The following is a 19,889-nucleotide window of genomic DNA, read 5'->3' as shown; positions in this document are numbered from 1 at the left end:
ACATCTACAATGCTAACCAACATGTACATTTTCTTCTGTCCTCCATGGACAGGGTGAGAGATCTGGTAAACGTATTGTTCAGTGATTTATTCAACAATCAACCACAGAAGGTGATTGTAGTGCTTTTAAAATGCTAATCTAGCCTACGTACACAAATACATAAATACACTGATTTACGTCTGCCCTACCTAAAGTGTTCGATGTGTCTTATAAATAGTATCATTAATGTGCATTTACAAATGTGAAATCTGTAGTGGTTAAAACACCAAAAAAAGATCCAATTTGGATAAATTTATGCTTACAAAATATAATGAGAAAACTAGATTGGCAATATGGTAGCAAATCTGATTCGATTTGCTTCCCTATATAGATTAGTTGTAACCAGGGAGGAAGTTATTAAACAAATACACATTATTTGTTTAACGCCCAACAAGTCTGCAGAACAAGACGAAATATTTTCCCAGAGTTCTTAAGGAACGCAGAGATGAACTTATCCCTTGTCTTGCAGACTGAATCAATCAACATAACCGAACAGAGTACCAAATCATGGAGGGTTGCAAACGTGGTCCCGTTTTCCAAGATGGGGAGATAGATCACTTGCGCCGAACTATCTGACAATTAACTAAACGTCTATTGGAAAATAGATAGAATTGATAACTGCAAAAACTTTGCGTTTACTGCTTGGAAAGCATAAGTTTAATCAGATACACACAACGTCGTTTTACAAATGGCTCGCCGTTGGTAACTAATATCTTTCTTCTCTATATTTGAAGTAGTTGACAGAGGACAGGAATGTGATACATTTCACCTCAGCAAAGCCTTTGATATATTGTTGTTGGTAAAAATTTGCTACCTGGAACCATGTTGCAAGAAGCACGGGCTATGGTGAGCCCGTGGCCGTTGATAGTGTACTATTCGGAAGACTGACTCGTACGACTGACGTGCAGGGCATTGGGTGAGGTCGTCCTGAGATGAAACAGGGCTTAGTTATTACAAAGGAAACTTAAGATAGGTATAAATGGGGTTCAGTCCCAGTGGGATAGTATGGTGTAACTCTTGTCTCTGGGCTTGGTGGGGATAGTCTAGTATAGATCTGCCAGAAGGTGACAGTAGAGGAGGGTGACGGTAGAGGATGGTAACGGTAGAGGAAGGTGACGGTAGAGGAAGGTGACGGTAGAGGAAGGTGACGGTAGAGGAAGGTGACGGTATAAGAGGGTGACGGTATAAGAGGGTGACGGCATAAGAGGGTGACGGTATAAGAGGGTGACGGTATAAGAGGGTGACGGTAGAGGAAGGTGACGGTAGAGGAAGGTGACGGTAGAGGAAGGTGACGGTAGAGGAAGGTGACGGTATAAGAGGGTGACGGTATAAGAGGGTGACGGTAGAGGAGGGTGATGGTAGAGGATAGTGACGGTAGAGGAAGGTGACGGTAGACGAAGGTGACGGTAGAGGAAGGTGACGGTAGAGGAAGGTGACGGTAGAGGAAGGTGACGGTAGACGAAGGTGACGGTAGAGGAAGGTGACAGTAGAGGAAGGTGACAGTAGACGAAGGTGACGGTAGACGAAGGTGACAGTAGAGGAAGGTGACGGTATAAGAGGGTGACGTTAGAGGAAGGTGACGGTAGAGGAAGGTGACGGTAGAGGAGGGTGACGGTAGAGGAAGGTGACGGTAGAGGAAGGTGACGGTAGAGGAGGGTGACGGTAGAGGAAGGTGACGGTAGAGGAAGGTGACGGTAGAGGAGGGTGACGGTAGAGGAGGGTGACAGTAGAGGAAGGTGACGGTATAAGAGGGTGACGGTAGAGGAAGGTGACGGTAGAGAAATGTGACGGTAGAGGAGGGTGACGGTAGTGGAGGGTGACGGTAGAGGAAGGTGACGGTAGAGGATAGTGACGGTAGAGGAGGGTGACGGTAGAGGAAGGTGACGGTAGAGGATAGTGACGGTAGAGGAAGGTGACGGTAGAGGAAGGTGACAGTAGAGGAAGGTGACGGTAGAGGATAGTGACGGTAGAGGATAGTGACGGTAGAGGAAGGTGACGGTAGAGGAAGGTGACGGTAGAGGAAGGTGACGGTAGAGGAAGGTGACGGTAGAGGAAGGTGACGGTAGAAGATAGTGACGGTAGAGGACGGTGACGGTAGAGGAAGGTGACGGTAGAGGAAGGTGACGGTAGAGGATAGTGACGGTAGAGGAAGGTGACGGTAGAGGAAGGTGACGGTAGAGGAAGGTGACGGTAGAGGATAGTGACGGTAGAGGAAGGTGACGGTAGAGGAAGGTGACGGTAGAGGAAGGTGACGGTAGAGGATAGTGACGGTAGAGGAAGGTGACGGTAGAGGAAGGTGACGGTAGAGGAGGGTGACGGTAGAGGAAGGTGACGGTAGAGGAAGGTGACGGTAGAGGAGGGTGACGGTAGAGGAAGGTGACGGTAGAGGAAGGTGACGGTAGAGGAAGGTGACGGTAGAGGAAGGTGACGGTAGAGGAAGGTGACGGTAGAGGAAGGTGACGGTAGAGGAAGGTGACGGTAGAGGAAGGTGACGGTAGAGGAAGGTGACGGTATAAGAGGGTGACGGTAGAGGAAGGTGACGGTAGAGGAGGGTGATGGTAGAGGATAGTGACAGTAGAGGAAGGTGACGGTAGAGGAAGGTGACGGTAGAGGAAGGTGACGGTATACGAGGGTGACGGTAGAGGAAGGTGACGGTAGAGGAAGGTAACGGTAGAGGAAGGTGACGGTAGAGGAAGGTGACGGTAGAGGAAGGTGACGGTAGAGGAAGGTGACGGTATAAGAGGGTGATGGTAGAGGATAGTGACGGTAGAGGAAGGTGACGGTAGAGGAAGGTGACGGTATAAGAGGGTGACGGTAGAGGAAGGTGACGGTAGAGGAGGGTGACGGTAGAGGAAGGTGACGGTAGAGGAAGGTGACGGTAGAGGATAGTGACGGTAGTGGATAGTGACGGTAGAGGAGGGTGACGGTAGAGGAAAGTGACGGTAGAGGAAGGTGACGGTAGAGGAAGGTGACGGTAGAGGAAGGTGACGGTAGAGGAAGGTGACGGTAGACGAAGGTGACGGTAGAGGAAGGTGACGGTAGAGGAAGGTGACGGTAGAGGAAGGTGACGGTAGAGCAAGGTGACAGTAGAGGAAGGTGACGGTAGACGAAGGTGACGGTAGAGGAAGGTGACAGTAGAGGAATGTGACGGTATAAGAGGGTGACGGTAGAGGAAGGTGACGGTAGAGGAGGGTGACGGTAGAGGAATGTGACGGTAGAGGAAGGTGACGGTAGAGGAAGGTGACGGTAGAGGAAGGTGACGGTATAAGAGGGTGACGGTAGAGGAAGGTGACGGTAGAGGAAGGTGACGGTAGAGGAAGGTGACGGTATAAGAGGGTGACGGTAGAGGAAGGTGACGGTAGAGGAGGGTGGTGGTAGAGGATAGTGACAGTAGAGGAAGGTGACGGTAGAGGAAGGTGACGGTAGAGGAAGGTGACGGTATAAGAGGGTGACGGTAGAGGAAGGTGACGGTAGAGGAGGGTGACGGAAGAGGAAGGTGACGGTTGAGGAAGGTAACGGTAGAGGAAGGTGACGGTAGAGGAAGGTGACGGTAGAGGAAGGTGACGGTAGAGGAAGGTGACGGTATAAGAGGGTGATGGTAGAGGATAGTGACGGTAGAGGAAGGTGACGGTAGAGGAAGGTGACGGTAGAGGAAGGTGACGGTATAAGAGGGTGACGGTAGAGGAAGGTGACGGTAGAGGAGGGTGACGGTAGAGGAAGGTGACGGTAGAGGAAGGTGACGGTAGAGGATAGTGACGGTAGAGGAGGGTGACGGTAGAGGAAGGTGACGGTAGAGGAAGGTGACGGTAGAGGAAGGTGACGGTAGAGGAAGGTGACGGTAGAGGAAGGTGACGGTAGACAAAGGTGACGGTAGAGGAAGGTGACAGTAGAGGAAGGTGACGGTAGAGGAAGGTGACGGTAGACGAAGATGACGGTAGAGCAAGGTGACAGTAGAGGAAGGTGACGGTAGACGAAGGTGACGGTAGAGGAAGGTGACAGTAGAGGAATGTGACGGTATAAGAGGGTGACGGTAGAGGAAGGTGACGGTAGAGGAGGGTGACGGTAGAGGAATGTGACGGTAGAGGAAGGTGACGGTAGAGGAAGGTGACGGTAGAGGAGAGTGACGGTAGAGGAGGGTGACGGTAGAGGAAGGTGACGGTAGAGGAAGGTGACGGTAGAGGAAGGTGACGGTAGAGGAAGGTGACGGTAGAGGAAGGTGACGGTAGAGGAAGGTGACGGTAGAGGAAGGTGACGGTATAAGAGGGTGACGGTATAAGAGGGTGATGGTAGAGGATAGTGACGGTAGAGGAAGGTGACGGTAGAGGAAGGTGACGGTAGAGGAAGGTGACGGTAGAGGATAGTGACGGTAGAGGAGGGTGACGGTAGAGGAAGGTAACGGTAGAGGAAGGTGACAGAAGAGGAAGGTGACGGTAGAGGAAGGTGACGGTAGACGAAGGTGACGGTAGAGCAAGGTGACAGTAGAGGAAGGTGACGGTAGACGAAGGTGACGGTAGAGGAAGGTGACAGTAGAGGAATGTGACGGTATAAGAGGGTGACGGTAGAGGAAGGTGACGGTAGAGGAGGTGAGTAGAGGAATGTGACGGTAGAGAAGGTGACGGTAGAGGAAGGTGACGGTAGAGGAGGGTGACGGTAGATGGAAGGTGAGCGGTAGAGGAAGGGTGACGGTAGAGGAATGATGACGGGTAGAGGAAGCGTGACGGTATAAGAGAGGTGAGGTTAGAGGACGAGTGACGGTAGAGGAAGGTTACGGTTTAGAGGCAAGGTGACTGTCATAAGAGGGTTGACGGTAGAGGAAGGTGCACGGTAGAGGCGGGTGACGTGTAGAGGATAGTGACAGGTCGAGGAAGGTGACGGTAGAGGAAGACGTGACGGTAGAGAAGGTGACGGTATAAGAGGGTGACGGTAGAGGAAGGTGACTGGTAGAGGCAGGGTGACGGTAAGGAGGAAGGTGACGGTTAGATGAGAGTGCTAACGGTAGGAAGGTGACGTGAGGCAGTTACGGTAGTAGGAAGGTGACGGTAGAGGAAGGGTGACGGTAAGACGGGTGATGTAGGGCGAGTGACGGTTAGAGGCAAGTTGACGGTAGTAGGAAGGTGACGGTTAGAGGAAGGTGACGGTAGAGGAAGGTGACGGTGACGGTAGAGGAAGGTGACGGTAGAGGAAGGTGACGGTAGAGGAGGTGACGGTAGAGGAAGGTGACGGTAGAGGAAGGTGACGGTAGAGGAAGGTGACGGTAGAGGAGAGGTGACGGTAGAGGAAGGTGACGGTAGAGGAAGGTGACGGTAGAGGAAGGTGACGGTAGAGGAAGGTGACGGTAGAGGAGAGGTGACGGTAGGAGGAAGGTGACGGTAGAGGAAGGTGACGGTAGAGAGGTGACGGTAGAGAGGTGACGGTAGAGGAAGGTGACGGTAGAGGAAGGTGACGGTAGAGGAAGGTGACGGTAGAGGAAGGGTGACGGTAGAAGGAAGGTGACGGTAGAGGAAGGTGACGGTAGAGGAGGTGACGGTAGAGGAAGGTGACGGTAGAGGAAGGTGACGGTAGAGGAAGGTGACGGTAGAGGAAGGTGACGGTAGAGGAAGGTGACGGTAGAGGAAGGGTGACGGTAGAGGAAGGTGACGGTAGAGGAAGGTGACGGTAGAGGAAGGTGACGGTAGAGGAAGGTGACGGTAGAGGAAGGGTGACGGTAGAGGAAGGTGACGGTAGAGGAGGTGACGTAGAGGAAGGGACGGTAGAGGAAGGTGACGGTAGAGGAGGTGACGGTAGAGGAAGGTGACGGGTAGAGGAAGGTGACGGTAGAGGAAGGTGACGGTAGAGGAAGGTGACGGTAGAGAAGTGGACGTAGAGGAATGGACGGTAGAGGAAGGAGGTAGAGGAGGGACGGTAGATGAAGGTACGGTAGAGGAAGGTGACGGTAGATGAAGGTGACGGTAGAGGAAGGTGACGGTAGAGGAAGGTGACGGTAGAGGAAGGGTGACGGTAGAGGGTAGGGAGGGTGACGGTAGAGGAGGGTGACGGTAGAGGAAGGTGACGGTAGAGGAGGGTGACGGTAGAGGAGGGTGATGGGAGAGGAAGGTGACGGTAGAGGAGGGTGACGGTAGAGGATAGTGACGGTAGAGGAAGGTGACGGTAGAGGAGGGTGACGGTAGAGGAAGGTGACGGTAGAGGAAGGTGACGGTAGAGGAGGGTGACGGTAGATGAAGGTGACGGTGGAGGAAGGTGACGGTAGATGAGAGTGACGGTAGAGGAAGGTGACGGTAGAGGAAGGTGACGGTAGAGGAAGGTGACGATAGAGGAAGGTGACGGCAGAGGAGAGTGACGGCAGAGGAGAGTGACGGTAGAGGAAGGTGACGGTAGAGGAAGGTGACGGTAGAGGAAGGTGACGGTAGAGGAAGGTGACGGTAGAGGAGGGTGATTGTATAGGAAGGTGACGGTAGAGGAAGGTGACGGTAGAGGAAAGTGACGGTAGAGGAAGGTGACGGTAGAGGAGAGTGACGGTAGAGGAGAGTGACGGTAGAGGAAGGTGACGGTAGAGGATAGTGACGGTAGAGGAGGGTGACGGTAGAGGAAGGTGACGGTAGAGGAAGGTGACGGTAGAGGAAGGTGACGGTAGAGGATAGTGACGGTAGAGGAAGGTGACGGTAGAGGAAGGTGACGGTAGAGGAGAGTGACGGTAGAGGAAGGTGACGGTAGAGGAAGGTGACGGTAGAGGAAGGTGACGGTAGAGGAGAGTGACGGTAGAGGAAGGTGACGGTAGAGGATAGTGACGGTAGAGGAGGGTAACGGTAGAGGAAGGTGACGGTAGAGGAAGGTGACGGTAGAGGAAGGTGACGGTAGAGGAAGGTGACGGTAGAGGAAGGTGACGGTAGAGGAAGGTGACGGTAGAGGAAGGTGACGGTAGAGGAGAGTGACGCTAGAGGAAGGTGACGGTAGAGGAAGGTGACGGTAGAGGAAGGTGACGGTAGAGGAAGGTGACGGTAGAGGAAGGTGACGGTAGAGGAAGGTGATGGCGTCTCACCTGCCCAACACCGGAGAGGGAGGGGATGGGGTCCTCACCACCCAAGCTGTGGTGAATCTGCATTTTGCCTTTTACTCATGTGAGTACAAGGAAGACGGAGCCTGGCTCTTGAGAACACCAGGCGCTCAATGAGGAACTCAATGAGGAACCACCCTCTATATACGTATATACAATTATAATGGAATCTTTAAACAAGCAATCAAAGATGTCCAACGATCCGTGTGGATCAACTGCGGATTAATCCTAAAGCGAAGTAAGATAATCCCCCCCCCCTCCTGGCGAATTATTCTCCTGCAGGTCTGCAGAAGAACCATTAACAACTGCTCCTCAAATGAGTGCGATCTCTCCTCAGCTACTTACTACACACTAACTTGCAATTCAACACGTAACAAAAATAATCTACCACCACAGACAACTAGAAAATAACTTCAATAAAACTCTCTTATAACCTCTCCACACGTCTCTGCTGGCGGTATCTGGCCGTCCCCGCCAACTGCGAAGTGGACTCCCCCGCCAACTGCGAAGTGGACTCCCCCGCCAACTGCGAAGTCGATTTCCCCGCCAACTGCGAAGAGGACTCCTCCGCCAACTGCGAAGAGGACTCCTCTGCCAACTGCGAAGAGGACTCCTCCGCCAACCGCGAAGTGGACTCCCCCGCCAACTGCGAAGTGGACTCCCTTGCCAACTGCAAAGTCGATTTCCCCGCCAACTGCGAAGTGGACTCCCCTGCCAACTGTGAAGTGGACTCCTCCGCCAACTGCGAAGTGGACTCCCTTGCCAACTGCAAAGTCGATTTCCCCGCCAACTGCGAAGAGGACTCCTCCACCAACTGTGAAGTGGACTAGCCCACCAACTGCGAAGTGGACTCCCCCGCCAACTGCGAAGTGGACTCCCCCGCCAACTGCGAAGTGGACTCCCTTGCCAACTACAAAGGCGATTTCCCCGCCAACTGCGAAGTGGACTCCCCTGCCAACTGCGAAGTGGACTCCTCCGCCAACTGCGAAGTGGACTAGCCCACCAACTGCGAAGTGGACTCCCCCGCCAACTGCGAAGTGGACTCCCCCGCCAACTGCGAAGTGGACTCCCCCGCCAACTGCGAAGTGGACTCCCTTGCCAACTACAAAGGCGATTTCCCCGCCAACTGCGAAGTGGACTCCCCCGCCAACTGCGAAGTGGACTAGCCCACCAACTGCGAAGTGGACTCCCCCGCCAACTGCGAAGTGGACTCCCCCGCCAACTGCGAAGTGGACTCCCTTGCCAACTGCAAAGGCGATTTCCCCGCCAACTGCGAAGTGGACTCCCCCGCCAACTGCGAAGTGGACTCCTCCGCCAACTGCGAAGTGGACTCGCCCACAAACTGCGAAGTGGATTCCCCCGCTTCCGGGCAAAGCCACACTCTATTCCGCCTCACTGTAGTCAGGCTCCATCAGTTGAGCACCAACCATCATCGAGTGAGCATACGTCGCTCTCGCCTCTTTCATGTTATTATCTCTCAATTCTTAAATATTATTTCATAATCACTATATACATGACTAATTATGGTCCCTAAGCATCACTATAAATCACTGAGCACTTCTCACTGTACACAGGAAACTAAAGACTCTTACCGCAAAACTTTCCTATGTCGCTTTCTCCACAAAACAAGATGGCGCCTGAGGTTTACTATCATACAGGTTGCCCACAAATCTTCTCTCGACTGCCACTGTCGAATTTTCCCTTTCCTGACTTGAGTGTGAGGTTCAGACCCAGGCACCAACCTTGGTTCACCTGTCACCGGGTCCTCACATACGACAATCTACTTCTAGGTTTACAACTAGATTTACCACTAAGTTTACTAGGCCCAGTCGCCATCGCTAGCGTCTGAACGACGCTCCTAATGCCTCGAGGCTGACACCGCAACCGCCCTCTTCTACCTGATAGAACTTGTCTCTGTCACAGTTCACGGTACTTCCTTCACCAAGACACTAGAACTGTGCCTTTCTCTGAGTAGTGACGAGCTGCGTGTGACCTCTCCGACCTCACACTTGCAAGTGACGTCTTCCACCAATCACAAAACCTTTGCACACGCCACGTCACGTCCTCGCTCCTCCGTCATTGGTCAATGATGACATCATCGAACTCCTTCATTGAGGGAATTCCCTCGCCGTCGTCATTGTCTCCTGTCCATCTGGAGCTACTCAGTGACAAAACTACTTCAAACAATGCCTCTTCCGTCTCATACAAGTGTGGTCTACGCTGCAAGCCATTCTAGACGTCCTGTTTAATCAACTGTCTGCTCAGGTGACGAATAACTCTCACGCTCGACAGGACCTAGAGCATGAGACTATTTGCGGGTTGCCAACACTGTCCAAGGCCTGGCCCCGTCCGTCTCCACTCGCCTGGAGTTGCAGGTCCTATACAAAACTCTTCACCACTTACCTGTGAAGATGAAGAACAGTGCAGTGGTTCCTGGCGGCGTGACTTACCTAAACCAGAAGCACCACAGGACCTGCACAAGGACACATATGTGATTGTTTAATGATTCTATGCCAGAATTTACAAACACTATAAGCAGCTGTATATATCGTACTATATATATACTGTATATATCATACACTCTGACCATAAGTCTATTTCATATTAATTCGTGCTGATAATATGAACTTTCTTATACATATAATAATTTAACAAGGTGAGATTGACGTTGTCTTCAGTAGATTTAGTCATAACCTAAGAATCAAGGAAACTGTAAAAAGCCTATTGGCCCATACGAGGCAGCTCTGATTTATATCCACCCAAACTCATATACATGTTTAGCCTACTCTGGTAACAATCCAGTGATCCTATCTCTATTATATTACCCAGGAAGTTGATGTTAGAAGACATAAGGAGACCTATAGTTGACTATCCTGGACCATTACCTGGTGCAGCTCCGATGTTGTATAATACAACATAATTTATTATAATATATTTATCTTATTAATAAACTTATTAAAAAAACTGACGATGTAATGCACAGTCATTAACATTAATAGATTGCAACACGTTTTACGTTTGGCTATTATAATTATTGATAAATATATAAATTTATGGCAAGGTGCAAATTGGAATCGTTGCAATGGAATGCATCATTGAAGAGGAAGAGACGACGACGTTTCGGTCCGTCCTGGACCATTATCAAGTCGATGGTTCAGGACGGACCGAAACGTCGCCGTCTCCTCATCTTGTGGTGTGTGGTTTGGTCATCGTATCGTTAACCACGTTGTTGGGACTCATCGTCTGCATATGCATCGTTGAAAGTCAACTCCCAGGTACAATAGATGGGTCCCTTCGTCTGACTCCCAGGTATAATAGATGGGTCCCTTCGTCTGACTCCCAGGTATAATAGATGGGTCCCTCCGTCTGACTCTCAGGTACAATAGATGGGTTCCTCCGTCTGACTCTCAGGTACAATAGATGGGTCCCTCCGTCTGACTCTCAGGTACAATAGATGGGTCCCTCCGTCTGACTCTCAGGTACAATAGATGGGTCCCTCCGTCTGACTCTCAGGTACAATAGATGGATCCCTCCGTCTGACTCTCAGGTACAATAGATGGGTCCCTCCGTCTGACTCTCAGGTACAATAGATGGGTCCCTCCGTCTGACTCTCAGGTACAATAGATGGGTCCCTCCGTCTGACTCCCAGGTACAATAGATGGGTCCCTTCATCTGACTCCCAGGTACAATAGATGGGTCCCTCCGTCTGACTCTCAGGTACAATAGATGGGTCCCTTCGTCTGACTCCCAGGTACAATAGATGGGTCCCTCCGTCTGACTCTCAGGTACAATAGATGGGTCCCTCCGTCTGACTCCCAGGTACAATAGATGGGTCCCTTCATCTGACTCCCAGGTCAGCAAGCACACGCACTGCCTGATATAAGTCACCTGACTCTTGAAAAATATAAGCTAAGTTTTGCTCAGGATCAACTTTAACTCCTTGCGACAACGTCCACCAATGAACGGTGCAGGGAACACGCAAAACACACTCGTCAAAACATCTACATGCGGTCAAAAGGCATAATTACAGGACCGAAAGTCAAACGTCATGATGTTACTTGAATGAAACGCTTATAAGAATTTGTATTTCAGCAAAATTGTTCTTTAGTAATAACTCTGGTCATTATATCATCGTCAGCACGGCTCAGGAATCAGGGGAGCTTTATCGAATGGTACCAACCATTCTCAGACTCTTAAATAGTCGTCAATCCTAAAAACTATTGCTACGTATGATTCAAAGCCAAGTTCGGCTTGCTTTTTTCCCCCATGCCAAAATAAGGCAGCGGTGAAATCAGACGAGACGAGGAAGAGGTATTGATCTTCACAGCGTATAAAGGCTGGCGACCTAACACTGACCTTATACAGAACACTACCGAGGATTACTGGCGGGAACTGTGGTTCAAGGAAGCGAAGTCAGTGTGTTATGGAATCATATTTATAACAATTCGATAATTAGGAACCGGTAAACAGCTGCCTACTTCTCCTGCATGTGGTGTCACTTGTCAAGCCCGTCAGTCCGCACCTGTCATGTGGTGTCACTTGTCAAGCCCGTCGGTCCGCACCTGTCATGTGGTGTCACTTGTCAAGCCCGTCGGTCCGCACCTGTCATGTGGTGTCACTTGTCAAGCCCGTCAGTCCGCACCTGTCATGTGGTGTCACTTGTCAAGCCCGTCAGTCCGCACCTGTCATGTGGTGTCACTTGTTAAGCACGTCGGTCCGCACCTGTCATGTGGTGTCACTTGTCAAGCCCGTCAGTCTGCACCTGTCATGTGGTGTCACTTGTCAAGCCCGTCAGTCCGCACCTGTCATGTGGTGTCACTTGTCAAGCCCGTCAGTCCGCACCTGTCATGTGGTGTCACTTGTTAAGCACGTCGGTCCGCACCTGTCATGTGGTGTCACTTGTCAAGCCTGTCAGTCCGCACCTGTCATGTGGTGTCACTTGTCAAGCCCGTCGGTCCGCACCTGTCATGTGGTGTCACTTGTCAAGCCCGTCAGTCCGCACCTGTCATGTGGCGTCACTTGTCAAGCACGTCGGTCCGCACCTGTCATGTGGTGTCACTTGTCAAGCACGTCGGTCCGCACCTGTCATGTGGTGTCACTTGTCAAGCACGTCGGTCCGCACCTGTCATGTGGCGTCACTTGTCAAGCACGTCGGTCCGCAGCTGTCATGTGGTGTCACTTGTCAAGCACGTCGGTCCGCACCTGTCATGTGGCGTCACTTGTCAAGCCCGTCGGTCCGCACCTGTCATGTGGTGTCACTTGTCAAGCACGTCGGTCCGCACCTGTCATGTGGTGTCACTTGTCAAGCACGTCGGTCCGCACCTGTCATGTGGCGTCACTTGTCAAGCACGTCGGTCCGCACCTGTCATGTGGCGTCACTTGTCAAGCCCGTCGGTCCGCACCTGTCATGTGATGTCACTTGTCAAGCACGTCGGTCCGCACCTGTCATGTGGCGTCACTTGTCAAGCCCGTCGGTCCGCACCTGTCATGTGGTGTCACTTGTCAAGCACGTCGGTCCGCACCTGTCATGTGGCGTCACTTGTCAAGCCCGTCGGTCCGCACCTGTCATGTGGTGTCACTTGTCAAGCACGTCGGTCCGCACCTGTCATGTGGTGTCACTTGTCAAGCACGTCGGTCCGCACCTGTCATGTGGCGTCACTTGTCAAGCACGTCGTGGGGTGTAGGCGGAATTTTATGAATTCCAGAAAAGGTGTCCACAGCCTCCCTCCGGCAGGAGCTATTATGGACGCCCAAGAGCAAATAATAACCGCAGTGTGACCCGTACTTCGACTGAGACAGACTAGAGCTGACCCGCAATGTGACCCGCAATGCAACAACGCGATCCGCAACGCGATCCGCAACGCGACCCGCAATGATTATGATATTTCTTGCTCCAGAAGAGCGCGGGGGTGGACGTGTGCCAAGATCTTTTCCTCATTAGAGCAGGAAAAGGGAAGCGAAGCTGAGGCTCTTTATATCCCACCGCTCTTTGTGGTTCCCTACCTCATCTACCTATGTGGCTCCCTACCTCACCTACCTATGTGGCTCCCTACCTCATCTACCTATGTGGCTCCATACCTCACCTACCTATGTGGCTCCCTACCTCATCTACCTATGTGGCTCCCTACCTCACCTACCTATGTGGCTCCCTACCTCACCTACATATGTGGCTCCCTACCTCACCTACCTATGTGGCTCCCTACCTCATCTACCCATGTGGCTCCCTACCTCACCTGCCTATGTAGCTCCCTACCTCATCTACCTATGTGGCTCCCTACCTCTCCTACCTTTGTGGTTCCCTACCTCATCTACCTATGTGGCTCCTTACCTCATCTACCCATGTGGCTCCTTACCTCACCTACCTATGTGGCTCCCTACCTCATCTACCTATGTGGCTCCCTACCTCACCTACCTATGTGGCTCCCTACCTTACCTACCTATGTGGCTCCCTACCTCATCTACCTATGTGGCTCCTAACCTCACCTACCTATGTGGCTCCCTACCTCATCTACCTATGTGGCTCCCTACCTCACCTACCCATGTGACTCCCTACCTCACCTACCTATGTGGCTCCCTACCTCACCTACCTATGTGGCTCCCTACCTCACCTACCTATGTGGCTCCCTACCTCATCTACCTATGTGGCTCCCTACCTCACCTACCTATGTGGCTCCCTACCTCATCTACCTATGTGGCTCCCTACCTCACCTACCTATGTGGCTCCCTACCTCATCTACCTATGTGGCTCCCTACCTCACCTACCTATGTGGCTCCCTACCTCACCTACCAATGTGGCTCCCTACCTCATCTACCTATGTGGCTCCTTACCTCATCTACCTATGTGGCTCCCTACCTCATCTACCTATGTGGCTCCTAACCTCACCTACCTATGTGGCTCCCTACCTCATCTACCTATGTGGCTCCCTACCTCACCTACCTATGTGGCTCCCTACCTCACCTACCTATGTGGCTCCCTACCTCATCTACCTATGTGGCTCCTTACCTCATCTACCTATGTGGCTCCCTACCTCATCTACCTATGTGGCTCCCTACCTCACCTACCTATGTGGCTCCCTACCTCATCTACCTATGTGGCTCCCTACCTCACCTACCTATGTGGCTCCTTACCTCATCTACCTATGTGGTCTGCCCTCTTTACTGAAGGTACATGACGTCATGCTCGACCTCTGACCCTACAGAGGATGAAGGCACTTTATCAAAGTTACGTATAAATTTATGTATCTTAAAAGAGGAGCGTTTATGTGGATTATTGATGATCAGTGGGGTTTGTGCTGTGTGGTGTGGTACAAGGGTTGTGTGGTGTGGTACAAGGGTTGTGTGGTGTGGTACAAGGGATGTGTGGTGTGGTACAAGGGTTGTGTGGTGTGGTACAAGGGTTGTGTGGTGTGGTACAAGGGTTGTGTGGTGTGGTACAAGGGCTGTGTGGTGTGGTACAAGGGCTGTGTGGTGTGGTACAAGGGTTGTGTGGTGTGGTACAAGGGTTGTGTGGTGTGGTACAAGGGATGTGTGGTGTGGTACAAGGGTCGTGTGGTGTGGTACAAGGGCTGTGGTGTAGTATAAGGGCTGTGTGGTGTGATACAAGGGTTGTGGTGTAGTATAAGGGCTGTGTGGTGTGGTACAAGGGATGTGTGGTGTAGTATAATGGCTGTGTGGTGTGGTACAAGGGCTGTGGTGTAGTATAAGGGCTGTGTGGTGTGATACAAGGGTTGTGGTGTAGTACAAGCGCTGTGTGGTGTAGTACAAGCGCTGTGTGGTGTGGTCCAAGGGCTGTATGGTGTGGTACAAGGGTTGTGTGGTACAAGCGCTGTGCTGTGTGGTACAAGGGCTGTGTGATGTGGTACAAGGGTTGTGTGGTACAAGGGTTGTGTGGTGTGGTACAAGGGTTGTGAGGTGTGGTACAAGGGTTGTGTGGTGTGGTACAAGGGCTGTGTGGTACAAAGGTTGTGCTGTGTGGTACAAGGGCTGTGTGGTGTGGTACAAGGGTTGTGGGGTTCAAGGGTTGTGTGGTGTGGTACAAGGGCTGTGTACTCACCTAGTACTCACCTAGTTGTGTTTGCGGGAGTTGAGCTCTGGCTCTTTGGTCCAGCCTCTCAACTGTCAATCAACTGGTGTACAGATTCCTGAGCCTATCGGTCTCTATCATATCTACATTTGAAACTGTGTATTGAGTCAGCCTCCACCACAATAGTACTTAATGCATTCCATATATTAACTACTCTGACACTGAAAAATTCTTTCTAACGTCTCTGTGGCTCATCTGCGTACTAAGTTTACACCTGTGTCCCCTTGTTCGTGTTCCACCCGTGCTGAAGAGTTTGTCTTTGTCCACCCTGTCAATTCCTCTGAGAATTTTGTTGGTCGTTATCATGTCTCCCCTTATTCTTCTGTTTTCCAGGGTTGTGAGGTTCAGCTCCCTTACCCTTTCCTCGTAACTCATTCCTCCAGTTCCGGGACCAGTCTGGTGGCATACCTCTGAATCTTCTCTAACTTCGTCTTGTGTTTAACTAGGTATGGACTCCAGGCTGCATCTGCATACTCCAGGATTGGTCTTACTTAAGTGGTATACAGGATCCTGAACGATTCCTTACATAAGTTTCTAAAGGTAGTTCTTATGTTGGCCAGTCTAGCATATGCCGCTGATGATATCCTTTTGATGTGGGCCTCTGGGGACAGGTTCTGTGTGATATCGACCCCCAGATCTTTCTGTCTATTTGATTCTTGTAGGATTTCACCTCCCAGATGGTACCTTGTGTTCAGCCTTCTGCTCCCATCGCCTAATTTCATTACATTACACTTTCCTGAGTTGAACTTTAGCAGCCATTTTCTAGACCATTTCTCCAGTTTGTCCAGGTCGTCCTGTAGTCTCTGTCTATCTTCATCTGTTTTGATTCTTCTCATAATTTTTGCATCGCAATTTTTGCATCGTACAAGGGCCCTTGTGTGGTACAAGGGCTGTGCTGTGTGGAACAAGGGCTGTGTGGTCTGGTACAAGGGCTGTGTATTTACCTAGTTGTGTTTGCGGGGGTTGAGCTTTTCTCTTTCGGCCCGCCTCTCAACTGTCAATCAACTGTTTACTAACTACTTTTTCTCCCATACCACATACACACACACACACACACCAGGAAGCTGCCCGTGACAGCTGACTAGCTCCCAGGTACCTATTTACTGCTAGGTAACAGGGGCATTCAGGATGAAAGAAACTCTGCCCATTTGTTTCTGCCTTGTGCGGGAATCGAACCCGCGCCACAGAATTACTAGTTTTTTTTTTTTTGAGGGAGTAAAGAGGAAGGAGAGGCATAGGTGAAGGGAAGTATAGAAGTGGGAAATACAGTGAGAGGTATGAAAGCAGGCGGGCTGTCCGCCTTGCAGACACGATGTGTGGGTGTTGGCAGCTAAGCTAAGCTGGCTCCCTCTTGTCAGGGAGCTGTGAGTGTGTGAGAGGTTCTTCACATGTGTTTCACCACATATGGATGTCTATAGATGAATACTGTGTAGCATTCATATATACATACTCTTTGACGCTTCCACACATGTTGTTCTGTTTAAGTTCGTATATGCATACATATATATATATATATATATATATATATATATATATATATATATATATATATATATATATATATATATATATATATATATATATACGTATATATATATATATATATATATATATATATATATATATATATATATACATATATATATATATATATATATATATATATATATATATATATATATATATATATATATATATATATACATATATATATATATATATATATATATACACATATATATATATATATATATATATATATATATATATATATATATAGATAGATATAGATATATATATATATATATATATATATATATATATATATATATATATATATATATATATATATATATATATATATATATATATATATATATATATATATGTTTCATTGAATATGACCGCATATTCTGTATTTATTATTTTCTGGTTTTGGGCTTCTATCCCTCTAACTATTTTCTTAGCATCAGGGCTTAATTGAAATAGGAGTTCTCCAAAACTCATTTTCGTACTTTTAAGGTGAAGAAAAGAAGTGATTTACTATAGAGTGTATTTACACTTATTTGTATAATTTGCACGACGTTTCGAACCTCCATGGTTCATTCGAAACGTCGTGCAAATTATACAAATAAGTGTAAATACACTCTATAGTAAATCACTTCTTTTCTTCACCTTAAAAGTACGAAAATGAGTTTTGGAGAACTCCTATTTCAATTAAGCCCTGATGCTAAGAAAATAGTTAGAGGGATAGAAGCCCTAAACCAGAAAATAATAAATACAGAATATGCGGTCATATTCAATGAAACATGTTTGAAAGAAAACCTGCTGCCAGTATACACCAATATATATATTAGTATATTTTGGTAGCAGTCTTTCCTGTAGACATATATTATTAAATATGACCGAAAAAGTAAGATTAATAATTCTAACACGAATTTTCTCAATCTTTCGTACATTACCCACCTCAAGACTCCGCTCCAATATAGTAGCATCAAGAAATATGGACCTATAGGCTTTCTACAAACACTTCTATTCAATACCCATTGTTTCTGTTCTGTCTTGTGTTGATACTTTTAATACCCTATTAATATCCCCTATTGTTCTGTCTTGTGTTAATGCCACATCACCCTTCCCACCTCACTCAAATGTAGATATAAAATCAGAGAAACGCAAGTTCTAATCAGTTGTGTATTTGTGAAGTCTTTGAAAATGTAATAAGTTTTACGAAACGCGCCCGTGTCGCGTCAGACTAGAAATAAAAATGAATTTTGGAGAAGTGATTTTTGATTTACCTCCAACAGTGAAGCGTAATGTACGAAAGATTGAGAAAATTCGTGTTAGAATTATTAATCTTACTTTTTCGGTCATATTTAATAATATATGTCTACAATATATATATATATATATATATATATATATATATATAACTGAAAACTCACACCCCAGAAGTGACTCGAACCCATACTCCCAGATGCCACGCAACTGGTATGTACAAGACGCCTTAATCCACTTGACCATCACGACCGGACATAATGAGGTGATAGCCGAGGCTATTTGAACCACCCCACCGCCGGCACTCGGATAGTAATCTTGGGCATAGCATTTTACCAAATCACCTCATTCTTTGGGGCACACGTGAGGAACACAAATGTGCCCCAAAGAATGAGGTGATTTGGTAAAATGCTATGCCCAAGATTACTATCCGAGTGCCGGCGGTGGGGTGGTTCAAATAGCCTCGGCTATCACCTCATTATGCCTGGTCGTGATGGTCAAGTGGATTAAGGCGTCTTGTACATACCAGTTGCGTGGCATCTGGGAGTATGGGTTCGAGTCACTTCTGGGGTGAGTTTTCAGTTGCATATTGTCCTGGGGACCATTCAGGCTTGTTCGCATATATATATATATATATATATATATATATATATATATATATATTATTAAATATGACCGAAAAAGTAAGATTAATAATTCTAACACGAATTTTCTCAATCTTTCGTACATTTCTTTTCACTGTTGGAGGTAATTTAAAAGTCAATTCTCCAAAATTCATTTTTATTTCTAGTCTGACGCGACACGAGCGCGTTTCGTAAAACTTATTACATTTTCAAAGACTTTAGTTTACAAATACACAACTGAATAGAACTTACACATCTCCGATTTTGTTTATATCTACATTTGAATGAGGTGGATGGGGTGAGGTGGCATTAATAGGGTATTAATTTCATCAACACAAGACAGAACAAGAGGTGGCATTAATAGGGTATTAATTTCATCAACACAAGACAGAACACGAAACAATGGGTATTGAAATGGAAGTGATTGTAGAAAGCTATATATATGCTTTCTACAATCACTTCCATTTCAATACCCATTGTTTCGTGTTCAGTCTTGTGTTGATGAAATTAATACCCTATTAATGCCACCTCTTGTTCTGTCTTGTGTTGATGAAATTAATACCCTATTAATGCCACCTCACCCCATCCACCTCACTCAAATGTAGATATAAACAAAATCGGAGATGTGTAAGTTCTATTCAGTTGTGTATTTGTAAACTAAAGTCTTTGAAAATGTAATAAGCTTTACGAAACGCACTCGTGTCGCGTCAGACTAGAAATAAAAAAGGAATTTTGGAGAATTGATTTTTGAATTACCTCCAACAGTGAAAAGAATTGTACGAAAGATTGAGAAAATTCGTGTTAGAATTATTAATCTTACTTTTTCGGTCATATTTAATAATATATGTCTACAGGAAAGACTGCTACCAAAATATACTAATATATATATATGTCGTACCTAGTAGCCAGAACTCACTTCTCAGCCTACTATTCAAGGCCCGATTTGCCTAATAAGCCAAGTTTTCCTGAATTAATATATTTACTATAATTTTTTTCTTATGAAATGATAAAGCAACCCTTTTCTCTATGTATGAGGTCAATTTTTTTTTATTGGAGTTAAAATTAACGTAGATATATGACCGAACCTAACCAACCCTACCTAACCTAACCTAACCTATATTTATAGGTAAGGTTAGGTTAGGTAGCCAAAAAAAGCTAGGTTAGGTTAGGTTAGGTAGGTTAGGTAGACGAAAAAACATTAATTCATGAAAACTTGGCTTATTAGGCAAATCGGGCCTTGAATAGTAGGCTGAGAAGTGCGTTCTGGCTATTAGGTACGACATATATATATATATATATATATATATATATATATATA

At 47.8% G+C, this 19,889-nt stretch overlaps 1 protein-coding gene across 1 annotated transcript; it reads right to left on the bottom strand.

The window, feature by feature from the left end:
* Positions 1–7,503: 7,503 nt before the first annotated feature.
* Positions 7,504–8,926, bottom strand: LOC138372291 (uncharacterized). The gene is made up of 2 exons (XM_069337573.1): positions 8,865–8,926; positions 7,504–8,452 (listed from the first exon to the last, which is right to left on the bottom strand). Exons 1-2 carry the CDS (start codon positions 8,924–8,926, stop codon positions 7,504–7,506), a joined length of 1,011 nt encoding a protein of 336 aa, XP_069193674.1.
* Between the last annotated feature and the right edge of the window lie 10,963 nt (positions 8,927–19,889).

The sequence above is a fragment of the Procambarus clarkii genome, chromosome 38 (assembly GCF_040958095.1).
Source record: "Procambarus clarkii isolate CNS0578487 chromosome 38, FALCON_Pclarkii_2.0, whole genome shotgun sequence".
NCBI classification, from domain to species: Eukaryota; Metazoa; Arthropoda; class Malacostraca; order Decapoda; family Cambaridae; genus Procambarus; species Procambarus clarkii.
This window is presented reverse-complemented; position numbering and strand designations above follow the sequence as displayed.

Excerpts from the sequence above, each read along its gene's own strand:
- LOC138372291 (XM_069337573.1), bottom strand. The coding sequence starts at position 8,926 with ATGGCGACTGGGCCTAGTAAACTTAGTGGTAAATCTAGTTGTAAACCT. Across the intron at positions 8,453-8,864 it reads AAACCTAGAAGTAGATTGTC|CGGGGGAATCCACTTCGCAG; the intron begins GTATGTGAGGAC and ends TTTGCCCGGAAG.